The 16,666-nt window shown below is 43.7% G+C and overlaps 1 protein-coding gene across 1 annotated transcript in view; it reads left to right on the top strand.

Moving 5' to 3' along the window:
• MYO16 (myosin XVI) overlaps positions 1-16,666 on the top strand; it is a 427,770-nt gene that overhangs the window by 57,563 nt on the left and 353,541 nt on the right. The window contains 1 exon segment of the mRNA XM_067712857.1: positions 8,822-8,892. Coding sequence (XP_067568958.1) covers positions 8,822-8,892 — 71 coding nt within the window.

Below are 16,666 nucleotides of genomic sequence, written 5' to 3'. Positions count from 1 at the left end.
ACATTTCTAAATTTTAGTATTTATTATTTATACAGTAATATAGGAAATTTTTCATTAAAATCTTTTAGTGTGAAATAAAGCACAGTAAACTTTGCAAAAATATGCAACTATGATTTGTCAAAAAGTGAGCAAGTAGATGAAAGAATAAAATAGAGTCCAGAATGAGGCCCACACATGTATAATCATATGATTTCCTACGAAGATGTAGTACAATGCAATGGCATGTGCAAAGAGCATCTCCAAGTTATGTAATAGAAATTGACAGTGGGTTATAGAGAAAGAAAATAAAAAGTGCAGCGTGTATGTATACTGTGTGCCTTCTGGATTTACTGTTTCCACATCAAGGTCTGAAGAAGTATGATGCACTTAAATCATGTTGTCATGAGCTGTCTCTCTGGGTCTGTTCTGGAATGTTTTGAGAGTTAATGATTTAGGATTGGCTTAGGTACAGGAGCCATTCCTGATTCCCACCAGACATATATACTGTAACATTGTAATATATGCTAGAATTCTATAGAACAGGTGAGTTTGATAATAGCATTTTTCTGAATATCTTTTCAGCTGCATGTCAGCAAGGTCCTTGAAGGAGGAACGGAGGAAATGGGTTACAAACAACATGTGAAGAAATAAGTGTCAAATGCTTTTCCAAAACAGATTCAAGATATTCAGCCACAGATTCTAGAAGGACTGCAAATCCCTCTAGTGTCTAATTATTTCTTATTTGTCTTCTGTCTTCTCCAGCCACCAGTCCACTAGATGATAAGCTCTGTGAAGGCAGGATTTTTTCCCATTTCTCCCCTGCCACACCCCAATTTCTAACATAGCACATAAAAGCACATAAAAGACACTCACTGGATTTTTGTTGCATTGGTCACAGCTGCATGACTGGGCTGGGATTGGAGATTTGGGTCACCCTGGCAATGGGGATCTTAGATCTCATGCTTACAATCTCTGGCCTTTTAGTCAGATCCAGTTTTAACCAGGTTGGGTAGGAAAGCAGAAATCTTAAGCCCCTTGCAAATAATATGGAATTAGTCTTAACTGCCCAAAGCCTGGTAGGTGAGTGTGGCTTAGGTGGGCCTCCACCCACTTGCTTCTCAGGCCCACCAAGCTGATGAGTCTGTAGCTCTCTGCTAAGTGTGGAACCCTACTGCAGCCCCGACCCCATCCCCCAACCTCAGTGGTCTCCTTTTCCAAGAGAGTGGCTGGTATAATCCTTGAGTGTCCTGGTGATGCCCGTGGACCTGACCCAAATCAGAAACAACCACTTAAGGTGTGACTGAGCGACTCACCTGAGAATGGATTCGAGGCAGATACTCACCATGATCTTCAAAACCCATTAGGCCCTCTTACGATTATTGCCAGGCTGGGATGGAAACCAGCTACACAGTCTTTTGGATACTGGTTTCCACTGCTGCCTCTCTTCCCAGTATTATAGTCGCTGAGATGCCCTGACATTAAAAATATATGGTTAGATGGGCACATCCTTGACCGACTGGACTTAAGAATTTGGTGACGGAACCTGGGCATTTATATCTTTTTTAAGTTCTACTAGCTGTCCTAAAGCATAGTGAGGGTTGAGAATCATTGCCCCAGGCTCAGGCTGTGTACTGACTGGAGGCCCCCCATCCATGAACACCCTGACCTTCTCCTCTCCAAATGCCCCCAAGATTCATGTTAGGTAGGCTTGGATAACTATGTATTTATTGAGAATAAAATTCTGTGTTCTGAGGAATACTGTGGCTCACCCAGCAGTGGGGACCACGTTTTCAATGGCCAATTCATGGGGAAGAAACTGCCGTGAATTGTTCACTTTTCTACTAATTAATCCCTTTGCTCTAGGTGCGGTATTCAGAGGTAATTTGCTGAGGTAGTAGAATCCTAGCCGTCTTTTTTCCTTTAGGAAACACCTTTAGAACATCTTTAGGGGGACGCTGGCACCAGAATCTCCTGGAGCGTTTCTTTAAAATGCAGAGTTTTTGATTTCATCCCTAAACTACTGAAGCAGAGTAACTGGTGGTGGACAAGGGTATGATTCTAAAGGGGGAAGAAATAGCCCGCAGCGGTGGACAAGTCGGTCCTTGAGGGAGAAATATCTTAACTTTAACGTGGGTCTGTCACCTTTGTGGGTCTGCAGTACACAGCAGACATCCAGAACGTATGTGGTTTTACAATTTCTTGGTGGAACTTAGTGGGAGAGAATAATGAAAAGTAGGTTGGAAAGCACTGAACCGTGAAAAGTGATTCAAAAAACCATCCTCGAGTCGTTCCTAGAGATCCTAAAATTCGAGTTCTCTGTAGGGCAGGGAATCTGCATGTTAAGCAGTGTTCTGTGCAAATAGGCATTTCTGTGGCATTGATAACATAGCTTCTCTATTCCTCTTTTTTGCTTCCCTTCTTTATTGACATATAACATCAGATGAACTTTTGCAGGCATCTCTCGGAAGACTGTCAATTGTCACGGAAGCTCTCTCCTACATTTTTAGAAGTCCTGACACCGATGCTTCTGTTATCATTGCAAGGAAAAAAATGACACTGGCTTTTTTTGTTGTTGCTATTCATTGTAACTTTTTATTTAGAAATGAAATTAAACTTACAAATCATACAAAGAAAGCCCATGTACCCTTCAACCAGGTGGACTGTTTGCTAACATTCTGCCACGTGATCTGTCCTTCCCTCTGTCTAAAAAATGCCTTTTTGCAGGGCTTCTAATGAGGACAAAATTTAGAGCCCATGGTTATGTTTTGTTTCACTCTTCCTTGGATCTGTTGATTTCAAACATGAAATCTTTGTGAATACTGACCCACTGTTATGAGAATCGTGTGAGAGCAGTCATAGACTGCTGTGCTTTCGGATGTCCACCGCAGCTCCTGTGATCGCCAAAGCGCTTTTACTGTCATCAAGTTGCTATCAAATTACTATCATCAGTGGTTGTCATCAACACAGATACATCACAGTCATATCTAGACACTTAAAGTGATAATTATCAGGTGGACCGCTGGGTTTGGTTATGGTTGGTGATGGTGGGGACATCGGGGAAGACAGCTGCAGATTCTATTAAAGATGATGTATTTTCATCCATTTTTACCCCAATAGCTGAAGATTTCGAGACTGAATGTTTCTTTTTAAATATCGAATCATGCCCCCCACGCAGACATTTCGACAGAGTTTCTGTGGCAGCCTGATGATGAAGCCACAAATATACAATAAATGCTGAATCAGTTCCAAGCAGCAGCCCTATAAAAGGAGCCTAAACTTCATTATTCTGTTTGGTCCCCAGATGGCTCTTTTTCCTTAGGCTGTTTCCTTGCAGATTTTATCGTAATGGAAAGACTCCCAAGTCGTGGTGGTGTCATTTCACTTGACTGTCGATTCCAACCGTGTGGTTCCAAAGTCGCTGTGAACCCATACCTTTTTGGAGCAAGTGTTTTAACCTAAATTTGGACAGTTTCCTACAAAATTAGTTATTGTGAGGACACTAACATAGATCTTGATTCCTGTTGTGGTTCCTGGGTTGAAGGTGACCTTTCAACTCCCTTGTGACATGAGAGGCAAAGTGTCCTGATGCTCTTCATGGTTAAGAACACAGTCCTTGGAGTCACACTGCCACACTGTTTTAGATCCACCACGCGAGCATCTCATAATTTTTAAGCCTCAGTTTCCTTCGCATAATTTATCAGCCTTAGTTTCCTTATCAGTTGTATTGATACTAATACAATTATAGTATTTGTATCATAGAGTTGGGAGAATCGATGTAATTCTTGTACTAAAGTACTGAGAGCATGATCAGACCCTACGTACTTAGAAAAGCTCAGTGTGTACTTATTATGCAAGTGATATTTTCTTCGATATATTTTTACATCTCGGTACCTTAGGCAATGTCCCGTTTCTAACCCTTAGCAGAGACATAGAATTTAGCACAGTCTACAGTCTGTGTATGTGAAGAACACGTTTCCTCATTTAGTCAAAAGTTGATTTTGTCTTATTCTTGCGCTGCACCCATGGTATTTGGGGGCAAATACCGGTCTGTATCCAGTCTCCGGTTCTGCTTTAGTTCTATCTGATAGTGTGAACCATTTGTCAGAAAACAGTCTTCTACCTAGGAAAAGAAGATGCCAGATTCCCCCTCCTTTCCTCCTGAGGCTGATGTCTGGCTGGGTGAAGGAAGGGCTGGGGCTTATTCATCAGGAAGGGAGCTCTGCGGTTGCTGCGTACAGAGTCCTTCCTGGGCGCTCTTGGCCAATCCCCTAATCCACCTCGGGGCCACTCCCCGTACTGTGCTGGTGCTTTACTCTCATAGACCCTGAGAGCCGACTGTTGAAATGTCAGGAGTTCATGAATTGGTTGTAAAACGGTTAAACAAAGCCTGTATTAAAAACTAAAGTATAGCGCTTCCCTGGTGGCGCAGTGGTTGAGAGTCCGCCTGCAGAGGCAGGGGACGCGGGTTCGTGCCCCGGTCCGGGAAGATCCCTCATGCCGCGGAGTAGCCGGGCCCGTGAGCCATGGCCGCTGAGCCTGCGCGTCCGGAGCCTGTGCTCCGCAACGGGAGAGGCCACAGCGGTGAGAGGCCCGGGTACCGCAAAAAAAAAGAAAAAGCCACAGGATTTTAAAAAATAAATAAAAACTAAAGTATATAAACTTACAATTAAGTAGATTCTAATAAAAAACGACGGTAAAGCTCAAAGCACATCACTTCCTAATCAGTTCACTACATTTTTCTCTTCTTTATGCGCTTGAAGTTATTTACATCTCTTTTGTGTGTGTGATAGAAATGCCACAAAATTGTGAGCTGGATAACATCTCCTCCCAACCCTGGGTTCAGTGGTGCCACATTGGTAGCTTGAGATCAACCACGGTGGGAGAATTACACCCGGAGAATTGGCCAGTGCCACAAACCAGGGCTTGATTTATTTATCTTCATGATTGTCTAGAATTAAAGGAGTGATGGAGGAAATGTTAATGATGCAGGTTATACTTAAAAATGTGTCAGTAGCCCCTGTACTGTGAACACCGCCAAAAATGTGGTAAACTATGGTTACGTTTTTCAGAAACTAATATCTGATTCAGCAAAGATGTCGCTCAGGTCATTGATAGATGGATGACGTTTTGACATCCTTCATTATTTCACTTTAATCTTACTCAGGAGTTAGGAAATCTTTTCTGTGAGGGTCAGATATTAAATATTTTAAACTTAGTGGTCACATACAGTCCGTGTTATACATTCTTCTGGACATTTTTGTTTTTTTTAATTATTGTTTTTCCTCACACACCCTTCAAGATGCAGAAATTGTTCTTAGTTCAAGGGCTATACGCTGGTGGCATTTGACCTCTGCCACTCATAGTTTCCTGCCCTCTGGCCCATACTCAGTAATGTCAATGAAAATATCAACCAAAACTTCAAGGTCACATTCATTAATTGTAACCATAGATTTGCTGTGGATACAGGAATTTTTAGTAAAATCATCTAAATCATTCTGTAAGAATCAATTGGCTGTATGGATATTACAATAAATTGTGGGCTGCACAGCCTTTATAGCAGTAAAATGTGTAGTAAATTCCTAAGTGCATATCCATCCATCTATCCATCCATCCATCCACCCATCCACCCATCCACCCATCCATCCATCCATCCATCCATCCATCCATCCACCCATCCACCCATCCATCCATCCATCCATCCATCCATCCATCCACCCATCCACCCATCCACCCATCCACCCATCCACCCATCCATCCATCCATCCATCCATCCATCCATCCACCCATCCACCCATCCACCCATCCACCCATCCACCCATCCTTCCATCCATCCATCCATCCACCCATCCACCCATCCACCCATCCACCCATCCATCCATCCATCCATCCATCCACCCACCCATCCACCCATCCACCCATCCATCCATCCATCCATCCATCCATCCATCCATCCATCCACCCATCCACCCATCCATCCATCCATCCATCCATCCACCCATCCACCCATCCACCCATCCACCCATCCATCTATCCATCCATCCATCCACCCATCCACCCATCCACCCATCCACCCATCCATCCATCCTTCCATCCATCCATCCATCCATCCATCCATCCATCCTTCCATCCATCCATCCATCCACCCACCCATCCACCCATCCACCCATCCACCCATCCACCCATCCATCCATCCTTCCATCCACCCATCCACCCATCCATCCATCCTTCCATCCATCCATCCATCCACCCACCAATCCATCCTTCCTTCCTTCCATCCATCCATCCATCCATCCATCATCTAAACATCTCCATCTCCATCTGCCCTTGAACATCCACAAGCACACCACTGTGGCCCACCTGCTCCTGTGGAGATAACCCATGCATGTTCTGTGCTTTGTAAGTAGTCTCCCTGAACCAGATGGCTCAGTCCCACCTTGGCTGTCAGTGCTGCCACAGACCCCTCTTTCTGCAGTGGTGGCTCCGATCCCTGTTGTGTCCCAGGCTGGTTAGTCCATTTTGTGTCCTCTGACACAGAGCCATGAACCCTCAAGCTGCACTGAATCACCCCCCTCATCTGAGCCTGAACCTTTATTCAGGATTTAAACTGCAAGTGGGAGCAAGAGACCCCCCTCTAGCCTTTGTGCTGACCTCTCTTATTGTCTTAGTCTGCTCAGGCTGCAGACTGACAAATATACAAATATACCAGAGACTGGGTGGCTTAAAAACAACTTTGATTTCTCACAGTGCTGGAGGCTGGGAAGTCCAGGATCAAGGCACCCGCAGATTTGGCTTCTGGTGGTACCCAGCTTCCTCATTTATAGATGACCTTCTTCTTTTGTCCTCACCTGGCAGAGAGAGAGTTCTAGTCTCTTCATCCCCTTATAAGGGCACTAATCCCGTCATGGGGGCTCCACCCTCATTACCTCCTAATCACCTCCCCAATGCCCCTCTTCCTGATACCATCACATTGGGGATTAGGCTTCAACATATGAATTTGCGGGGGGGCGGGGGGGCACATACATTCAGTCCATAGCACTTACCTAAGGGATCTTTTCCTCCTTTGCTTAATATCCTGTGATCCTCTTCACTGGCCACAGAATGACTTCCAAGTCCTGTAGTGTGATGTAGAATATCCTCCACAACAAATTCCTCCAAGTCACACACAATCTGCCACTCCTAAGGGACTGTTCACTGCCCCTTACTCATCATTCTCCCACCATCCCCTGCATGGTCCTCTTCACCCTCTTTATCCTGCCTTAAACTCATCCTTCAATGAATATTGGTAAATGTGTGTTGCTTATATCCTACACTTAAATTCAACATTTAATAATCAAAAGGTTTTGAGAAAATTTAGAGTAAACCTTAAGATATGTGTTCAGTGGTATATTATTATGGGTTTCATGACTTATAGTAATTATGCTAATAAAAATCATTTAGTGAGCCTCACGCAGTGCCAGGAGGGTGAGTTAGCTTTCCCAGTGGGGCTCGGCCTCAAATCTGTCTAACCCCAACGCCAGCGTGTCACAGATCTATATTATGTGTAATTCACCACATGTGTGCATGGTGGATTCTACGTAGAAATCTGACAGCATTTTAGTCATGTTTTAACTATATAACATAATCTTCCTCTCTATTTGTGATCACACTAGTACAGATTCTTTGCTGTAAAGAATACAGAGCACCAAATAGATATCAGCTGGTTCAAGATGAATGATTTCATTTGCTAAGCAAATAACTATTAGGGTAAAGGCGCTATTTTGATTCTGACAAAACCATTGGTAAACATAGTTAATGAACCTTCTGTTGTCACAAACAGACTTTTTAAAATTAAGGGTAAAAGTATGTGAGGGAACGAGATGCGTCTGCCCTCTGCCCAGTTAGAGCTGGGAAGATGGTGACAAACTAGAGATCGGAACACAGGGAAGATTTGGGGTGACGTAGGAAAGGGTATGTGTTCTGCCGACATTGTGGATTATGGAGAAAGTTAAAGGAAAGACAGCATGCTCAGTGAGGTATGAGTTTGAATCCGAACCATTTTGTACCGTTCTGTGTAATAAGGGACTAAAAGAGGAACTTTTGCTTTAGTTATTTGTGGACAAAGCATGAATGGCTTGTCATGAAAGCTACAATACTGCCGTTAACCGTGGAAACTGGGATCGTGTCTTGGGGAATGGATGGACCTCTTGGAGCCCGTGGCAATTTGCAGAGAATGAGACATAATCCATCTCCCAAGGGCTTTCCATGTCCTACCCCGTCCACCTTTGCTGTTCAAATGGAAACATAGGTCACTTTCCAGCTGTGCTTTTATTCTGATGCGTAACATCTGTTTTGATTTGTCTGACATTACTAATTTAGATACACATGGCTTTGGGAGAATGATGGAAACAGGGCTAAGGGGTAATTGCAGGAAGGGAAGTTTAAACAGAGTGTGAACTTTTATTGTTTTAAGCCAATAAGTCCTAATGAGTTAAAAAAAAAGTGAAGTGAATAAAGCATACATGAGCCTAGTGGAGTCATTTCTTTCTTTTTATTTATTTATTTGTGTTCTATAAAGGGTGCACAAGCCAGGCACTTCAAAAAAACAAATGTCAAAGTGTGTTCCCCTTTCTGAGTAATTTGCATGGCTGTAATGGGTCCTGAGGCTGACAGACCAACAAGTAAGTTTCAATGTGAACAGAAACACGGCCGCTCTTAAATACACACAAAGGTCAGATGGCGATTCGCGCGTCTCCTTTGGCTTTCATGGCTATTTGAGGTTTAGATACTAATGAAGCGCTGCACCTTTTGATTCAGGATGTTGAAGAAGGGTGCCGTGTAACTCTCCTCTCTCTCATTCTTCCAGCGCTGCGGCTCCTGAAGGAGGGGGCCGACCCGCACATGCCCATGTCTTCAGGAGGGACCCTGCTCCATCTGGTAAGAGCTGTGATGACCGGGTGAGCGTGGGTGACACCAGGTGGAAGGGGAACCAATTAGGGGCTCCAGACTCAGTAGCAAAATGCACCTGTAACTGATGATGATCAGAACGATGATGTGTTTCAAGTTAACAGGCTTGGATAATGATACATTAACATTTGTTAATTACTCACATTACAGTTCGTAAATAATGGAGTTCAAGCCTCTGCCCTAAAGAAGATGCTTTTGAACATGAATAGTATTCAACAAATAAGCAAAACAATGTTGTATCAATTATAGAGCGTCAGGCAGCCATCCTTTCTTTTACTTTGACATCCTTTCTTTCACTTTCTTTATTGATCCAATGAGCTTGTGGCCCAGATCGTATAAATGTGAATAAAACTTTACTACGTTCTTTTGGAAACAAGCAGGGAACGATTAAGTGAATAAACAAGTAACCACATAAACAAATAAATACAGTAGTTTCACATGCAAGAACTTTTTGCTGATTCAGTTAAGGGCAAAAATGAAGTAAAAGGGGATGTCAATAATTATTCCATTTAGTGGTCTTCAGGGCTAATTTGAAGCTTAAAACTTGATTTTGAAAAACGCGAATATTAACATAACATAAAAGCCTAATTGAGAATTGTCTACCAATATTTAAAAAATGCTGTATTTCCTCACATTAGAGCAATCCATGTTAAAGGAGGTCACGCATCGATCTGATGGAAGCTCCCTAATCTGGTATTGGGTCTCAGCCTTGTCTGCCCCCTGGAATCACCTGGGAGCTGTAAGATGTCAGTGTCTGCCTCCCAGCTCCCCCCCCAGCCTGGAGATTCTGACTCAATTTTTCTGGGATGCAGATGGAACATCGGGGTGGGGCACAGCTCCCCCAGGTGATTCTAATTTACAGCCAAGGTTGAGAACCACTGCCAACGAGAGAACCTTGTGTCTGCCCAAGACTGGAGGCATCTGGGGTGCAGGCAGTCATATGCATACAGAGGAGTGGAAAAATACCTCCGAATATTGATGGGGAACAGCATAGAAGAACGTCAGCCATTTCTCTCCAGCATTGATTGAGATGGAAAGAGAGATTTCTGGATTCCCTTTTCCTTCTCTGGAGTGTTTTGGTTTTGAAACCTCTCTCTTTTCTCCTCCGATCGTTACATAGCTTACCTGACATTTTCAAGGGCTCATTAGTCCTGGATCCTAGGTTTGGTTTTGACAAGCAATCTTAGACTAAGGACATGCTGTGAACAGCTTTCCATAGATAAAGATTCTCCTCTTGGTCACTCTCTTTGGAATCCTTACCAGGAGGTGCAGTACTTTATTAGGTAAGAAGCTGAGAAGTAGAAGAATTAAGCTCACACGGTAGTAGATAGTACTGGAGCTTAAACTCTGACCATCTAACTGTAAATACTGTAGTCTTTCCCCAGTAAATTCCCCAGTGATACCTGGATTAAGTTTTCAGACAGCAAATTATTCCAGTTGGGCTAGTGGAAGACAGACCTTTGCTTTGAACAAATCATGTCAGTTCATTGTTGGTATTAACCAGAAATGTAATGTATTCTTACCCTGTGTGTGTGTGTTTGACAGAAAGAGAGAGAAAGGAAGAGAAGTATGGCCACTTCTTCATATATTGGACTGGCCAAAAAGTTCGTTCGGGCTTTTTCTGTAACATCTTACGGAAAAACGTTTTTGGCCAACCCAGTATATGATGTATCCAACTTTAATGAGCACCTAAACCTCAATCTTCCCAGTCAGCCGAGCAGCGGTTGCTTCCTTCACCTTAAATACAGCCAGAATGCTGCCGTCCCTCTTCACCTGGATAAACCACCCTCCCTCTTCCCGGGACCAGCAGCTTCTTCCCTCACCTCCCCAGCCCCGTCCCTGTGGACCCTACAGTCTGTTTCTCCCACAGCAACCAGATCGTGTCACTCCATCAAAATGCCCCAGGAACTTCCCTTCCCACTCAGGGCAAACGCCAGAGTCCTGCGACGGCCGCGTGGAACGTGCCCACACCTTTGTGCCCTCATCTCCAGGGACCCCCTCCTGCTCTAGCTGGTCCTTTAATATGCCCACCATGCCCCTGCCCATGTGCTTTCACCATTATTTCCACTGGAACATTCCCTTGCCGAAATCTGCATGGCTCACTCCCCCGCTTGCTTCGCCTCTCTGCTGAAAAATCATCTAACAGAACAACCTTCCGGGGCTTGTCCCAAAGGATACGGCAGCCCATTCCCACCACCCCACCATCAGCTCAGCTTTTATCCGGTTGTTTGTCTCATTCCTTGTAACACAGTTGCCACCAAACAGATCATAGGCTCAGGTGATTATGTTCTGTTTCCCAGACTGTCAGCTCCAGGAGGGCTAGGACTTGGCCTCTCATCACTGTTATATCTGCAGCACTTGGGAGAGTGCCTGGCACTTAGTAGGTGCTCAGTAGATTGTCTGGTAGGCACATGAACCCGTTAACTACTTAATTAATTAATATATAATGCTGTGATAGCTATTAGGGGTGCAAAGATGCAAAACACAGTCTAACAGAGTTTAGTTTTCTGAGGGAGAAAGAAAAATAAACCATGGATTACAGCAGACCTGGAAGCAGGATAAGCAGGTGATAGAGAAAGAGGAAAATGATGAAACCACTTGGCCACCTTCAGAGGTAGTTCTGAAGCCTTTTCTCATGTTCCTGATAAGACTGAATTACTCTTGTATCTAAGGTCTCACGACACATGATCCTTGCTTCTGCTGTCGATCTTGTCACAGTGGATTGTAATTAATGGAGGATGTGCCCTTTTTCTCTGCTGCTGGACTGAATTTTCAGAAACTGTGATGTCTTAGATACTTTTATATCCTTAGCATGTGATGCATGGTAGATACTCAACACATCATAAATGAATGAATGAATGAGTGGATGGATAGATGAACTGTCAGAATATAAGGATCTTTTTGGCTAATGAGAAGGTCCAGGTAACCGAGTCTAAAGGCAGTAGAGTCAGAAGAAAGAAGAAATGAGAAGATGAAGGTGATGAGGTAGATGGGAAGTGCTGCATTAGCTCTGGGTCCAATGCAAACACACTGCATTTTTATACTGTTAGACTTTGTGAGACTAAGATAAAGTGGCTTTGAAACCGGAATACATGTAAGTAAACTTCCTGACGGCTACAGGAATGTGGGCTCAGCACTGAGCCTCCTTTTCCCAGGATTACTGGGGAAGGGTAAGCTGGGACAAAGCGAGAGAGTGGCGTGGACATATATACACTACCAAACGTAAAATAGCTAGCTAGTGGGAAGCAGCCGCATAGCACAGGGAGATCAGCTCGGTGCTTTGTGTCCACCTAGAGGGGTGGGATAGGGAGGGTGGGAGGGAGGGAGACACAAGACAGAAGAGATTTGGGGACATATGTATATGTATAACTGATTCACTTTGTTATACAGCAGAAACTAACAGACCATTGTAAAGCAACTATACTCCAATAGAGATGTTTAAAAAAAAATGAAAAATTGCAGGTTGCCAGAGAGACAAAATTACAGGGTTTCAAAATTCCTTAGGTACTGAAAAAGGCAATTTCGCCCTCAAAAATGTAAAGTGTGAGCAGCTCTGTGCTCACCCCACCTCTTGGGCATCCTGCAGTGTGAAGGCTGAGGCTTTATCAGCGCCGAAGCTCTAATTACATAATGTTAGAGCAGCGTCTTTGAGAAAATGCCATCGTATGCGCATGCAGGGCATCAGGAATAAACTGTGGAAGTCGTTGAGATTCCCCAGAGTTTCGCTTGTTTAACTCAGTTATTATTCACTGAGCACCTCACTGTAAGTGGAGGTCTTGGGAAGACTCCTGGTAGAAACGCCACAGTAACATTTAAGTTGGAGATTAATAATTCCCTCTGTATTAAAGGTAGACAATTGACAAACAGGTTTTAATATTTTTTCATCATATACAATCTGTAGTTTTATCATCTTTTAAAATAAACTTTCAACAGTAAGTCTGAATTTGCATGTTTATCTACTCTTCATTCAATAATTTATGAATCAAGTGTGTCACAAGTATCAGGTACCATTAGAGGGGAAATAATGCCAACAAGTAACAATATCTGCACCCTAGGATTTTAGTCTCTGTGAGGGCAATATAGAAAAAACTCAGCTGTAACTCTTTGGAAGGAACAATGCTATGTATGGAGTTGAAAACAGAATCACATGGAACTTTGCTAAAATGCTGTCCAGAGTTTTACATTATGACTTTTCATACATAAGCTATGAAGAAGGAGCTCCTGGTTGTAAGGAAACCCTCTTGCATGGAGTATGCAATGCGAGTTCTTTTGATTCTGTGCTGTGACAGCAGGAGACCATAGTGAAACTTAAGTGAAATACATTAGAAATAGGAAAATCTTCTTTCTTTTACCTGGTGAATTTTCATTTTAACATAAAGGCAGGCATTTAAGCAGTGGAGTTCCACATCACTGATGAAAACAAGCTGCATTGGATGTGCAAATATGCCCAAGATATTTGGTAAATGTCACAAGCAGATTAGAGAATAGTATATATGTTACACTCAAGACAGGTAGACATGGTGGCAGGGAGGAGAGCAGAGAATCTTTTCAACAGCTGTGAAAATCTTGAAGAATAGACAAGGAATTTTTAACAGTGACAGTTTGGGGAGGAGACAAGATCTCATTTTTTACTCTTTTACATATAGCTTGAATGTTTTAAATAATAAGCATGTATGTTTCACATAATGAAAGAAATTACACTGTCGTGGGCCCGGGATTCAGTCCCTGGTTGGGGAACTAAGATCCCACGAGCTGTGCGGCATGGCCAAAAAAAAGATGAAAATAAAACAAATGAAACAAATTAATACAAAATACTTCTTAGAACTATGTTTTCTTTAGAAGCTTAAATTCTAAAAGTTTCGATCACTATTCTATTCTTACAAGAATATCTGGGTCTCCGAATCGGGCTGTTCTTCGGGCTTTCTTCTAAGTTTCTCTGAAGTCTCAGGAGCTGTAAGAAGCAGAGATAATTAGCAGTTTACTACAGCAGCAGCAGTTCAATGGCTTCATATCTTTAAAATCAAGCAGAAAATATTATGCTATGAAAAGAAGCAGAATATTAGGACTCTGGAGACAATGTTTAAAGGAATATCTTACTTTAGAAACCACCTAGGTATTAAAGAACAAAAAGAGTCCCTACGTGGAAGTTATCCATACTTTGCCCTGCTTGCCAGAGCGCCTGTGCATTGACCATGTAACTCCTTTGCTTTCCCAGGAAAACAAGGGTAAAGGTTGCAGGGGTACCTTCTAGCAAAAAAATGAATCCTACCAGAAGACAACATGCCCTCTCCAGGGGCTTTTCCTGGGGAGTTCCTTGGGGGAGGTGGAATGGGGGGGGGCATCCATCCAGGACAGTGCAGCAGAAAGAGAGACAAACGAAGAGGCAAGATGGAAGTGAGAGGACGATGTCACTGAGAGAAAGAGAGCTGGGCCGTTCTGATGTCTGGTGAGACTGCAGGATGCTGCAAGGTCCTGGAATGGGAAGTAGAGTTGCCATTGGCTGTGAACAATGACCCCTTTATGTTTTTTCAAGGATGTGATTTAAGATTCAAATTCCCGACTGTGCTTTGCTTTTTTTTTTTTTTTTTTGCGGTACGCGGGCCTCTCACTGTTGTGGCCTCTCCCGTTGCGGGGCACAGGCTCCGGACACGCAGGCTCAGCGGCCATGGCTCACGGGCCCAGCCGCTCCGCGGCATGTGGGATCCTCCCGGACCGGGGCACGAACCCATGTCCCCTGCATCAGCAGGCGGACTCTCAACCACTGCGCCACCAGGGAAGCCCTGTGCTTTGTTTTTTAAAATCCCACATGCCGCGGAGCGGCTGGGCCCGTGAGCCATGGCCGCTGAGCCTGCGCGTCCGGAGCCTGTGCTCCGCAACGGGAGAGGCCACAACAGTGAGAGGCCCGAGTACCGGAAAAAAAAAAAAAAAAAAAAAAAAAAAAATCCTACGTCTCTTTGGTCCATGAGAATCATGGCATCATAACTGGAAAGTCTGAGTCCAGGATGTAGATCAGTATCCAGCTGGATCCTGAATGAAAATCATACCTTTGTTCTGCAAACTGTGGGTGCATTTTTATTGTGATGGCCCACGTGCATGACCTAGGGGGTGAAAAAGCAATGGAAGAGCAAGCTGTGGAGATCCTTGGAAGGCCGTCAGAAACTGAAGGGAGTGACTTTTCCATTTTGAGTAAATAGATCACACAGAACTGGTTCATTCAACATCAATTATAAAAAAGAAAAATTCCCAAGTGAAGTTACTGGTGAGATTTTTGTTTTGTTCTGTTTTGTTTTATCTGTGCAACAATGGAATTCTATTTGTCAAGAATCAGAACCCTTTCTTACAGGGTGAAGGCAATTAGACACAGACTTCCTGGGACTGTGCTCCCCTCCAACAAAATTTTCAATCAACCAGCATTGAAACCACTGGTGTGGGTCTTTCTAGGAGAATTGGAGTGTCGCATCCTGAAAGGTTCTCCCTTAGGGAAGTATGAAACTCCCCCACTCAGAGAGGCCTTCCTTAAGCAAACAGTTCCAATCATTTAATTGACTCTCTAGACATGCCAGGTTTCATGAAATCCCACGAATGCCTATTTTCATCCCTCCTCAGTGTTTTTCAGACTGTTTCCTACTCTGGGCTCTCCTCTGAGGCAGCTCCCTGGCTGACTGGACTTGCGCATCTTCTCTCTCTTTTGACTGCCTCCTTTGACTGCCCCCTTGAATGTAAGCTGTTGATTAGGGAGGACATCTAGTTCATAATACCAACCCTCTGGCTTGGCGTATGGTGGGGATGTGGCAGGTCCTCAGTGGATACGTATTTAATCAGTGGGTTATGAATGTCTCAACCCCTGCCCCTTAATCCTCGTGTTCCCATACTTAATTGTCCAGTTCTTACCAGGCAGCTGGGGACCCTCTGCTGTGACTCTGTAGAATGCTCTGTATACCCTCCATCTCATTGAACTGTACTGTCTGTTTCTCAAGGGTGATTACCATGTCATGGTCCTTTACGGTTACATTGCCAAGCACAGTGCCTGGAATACAGCATTGCCTAATAAAATCTTGGCGATTCACAGCGAAGCAAACCAGTGTTGCAGCTGAAGGAGCAGAGTGTACGTTCACTGAAAAGGATACCAGTGTTATTAGGAGTTTAAAATTTCAGGATGTGCATCGGGGGTACATCTGAACCCCTTTAGCAACGACCTGTTCCATAATTAGAGTCTGGTCCCATTGGCCGGAAGCTGTGCTGTTTGGAATGCCGGTAGAAATAATAACTGTACTTCAGTGCAGTATTCTGGATAGTTTATCTATGGCAAGGTCATCTGGAGTATAAATACTTACGAGAGAGAAGATACATGCAAAGCAAAAGTGATAAGAAGTATATTCAAGATGACACTGTAGTGAATATGATCCTTCAGTGTGATATAGTGGCAAAGAAATGGAAGTGACTTGGCAGAGATCCAAGCGCTGGCTGAAAAGGACGGCCCATGGGATTGACCCTGAATGCACAGGACCATATGGAAGTTCCAGAGTGATGTCAAAAATTTTGGAAATTGCAACAGATTTGAATTCGTTTTGCTACTGATATAAATCTCTACCTCTCTGCCTCTCTGTATCTCTCTCCCCTCTCTCTGTCTCTGTCTCTTTCTCTCTGTCTCTGCCTGTCTCTGATCGTAGAAATGTTTTTGAACCACTAAAAACCCATAAACACAGGACAAGAAAATGGAACTTGGCTAATCCAAGTTGACTGT

The sequence above is a fragment of the Pseudorca crassidens genome, chromosome 18 (assembly GCF_039906515.1).
Source record: "Pseudorca crassidens isolate mPseCra1 chromosome 18, mPseCra1.hap1, whole genome shotgun sequence".
In the NCBI taxonomy this organism is placed as follows: Eukaryota; Metazoa; Chordata; class Mammalia; order Artiodactyla; family Delphinidae; genus Pseudorca; species Pseudorca crassidens.
The sequence above is the reverse complement of the archived record's forward strand: the minus strand, read 5'-3'. Positions and strand labels throughout refer to the sequence as shown.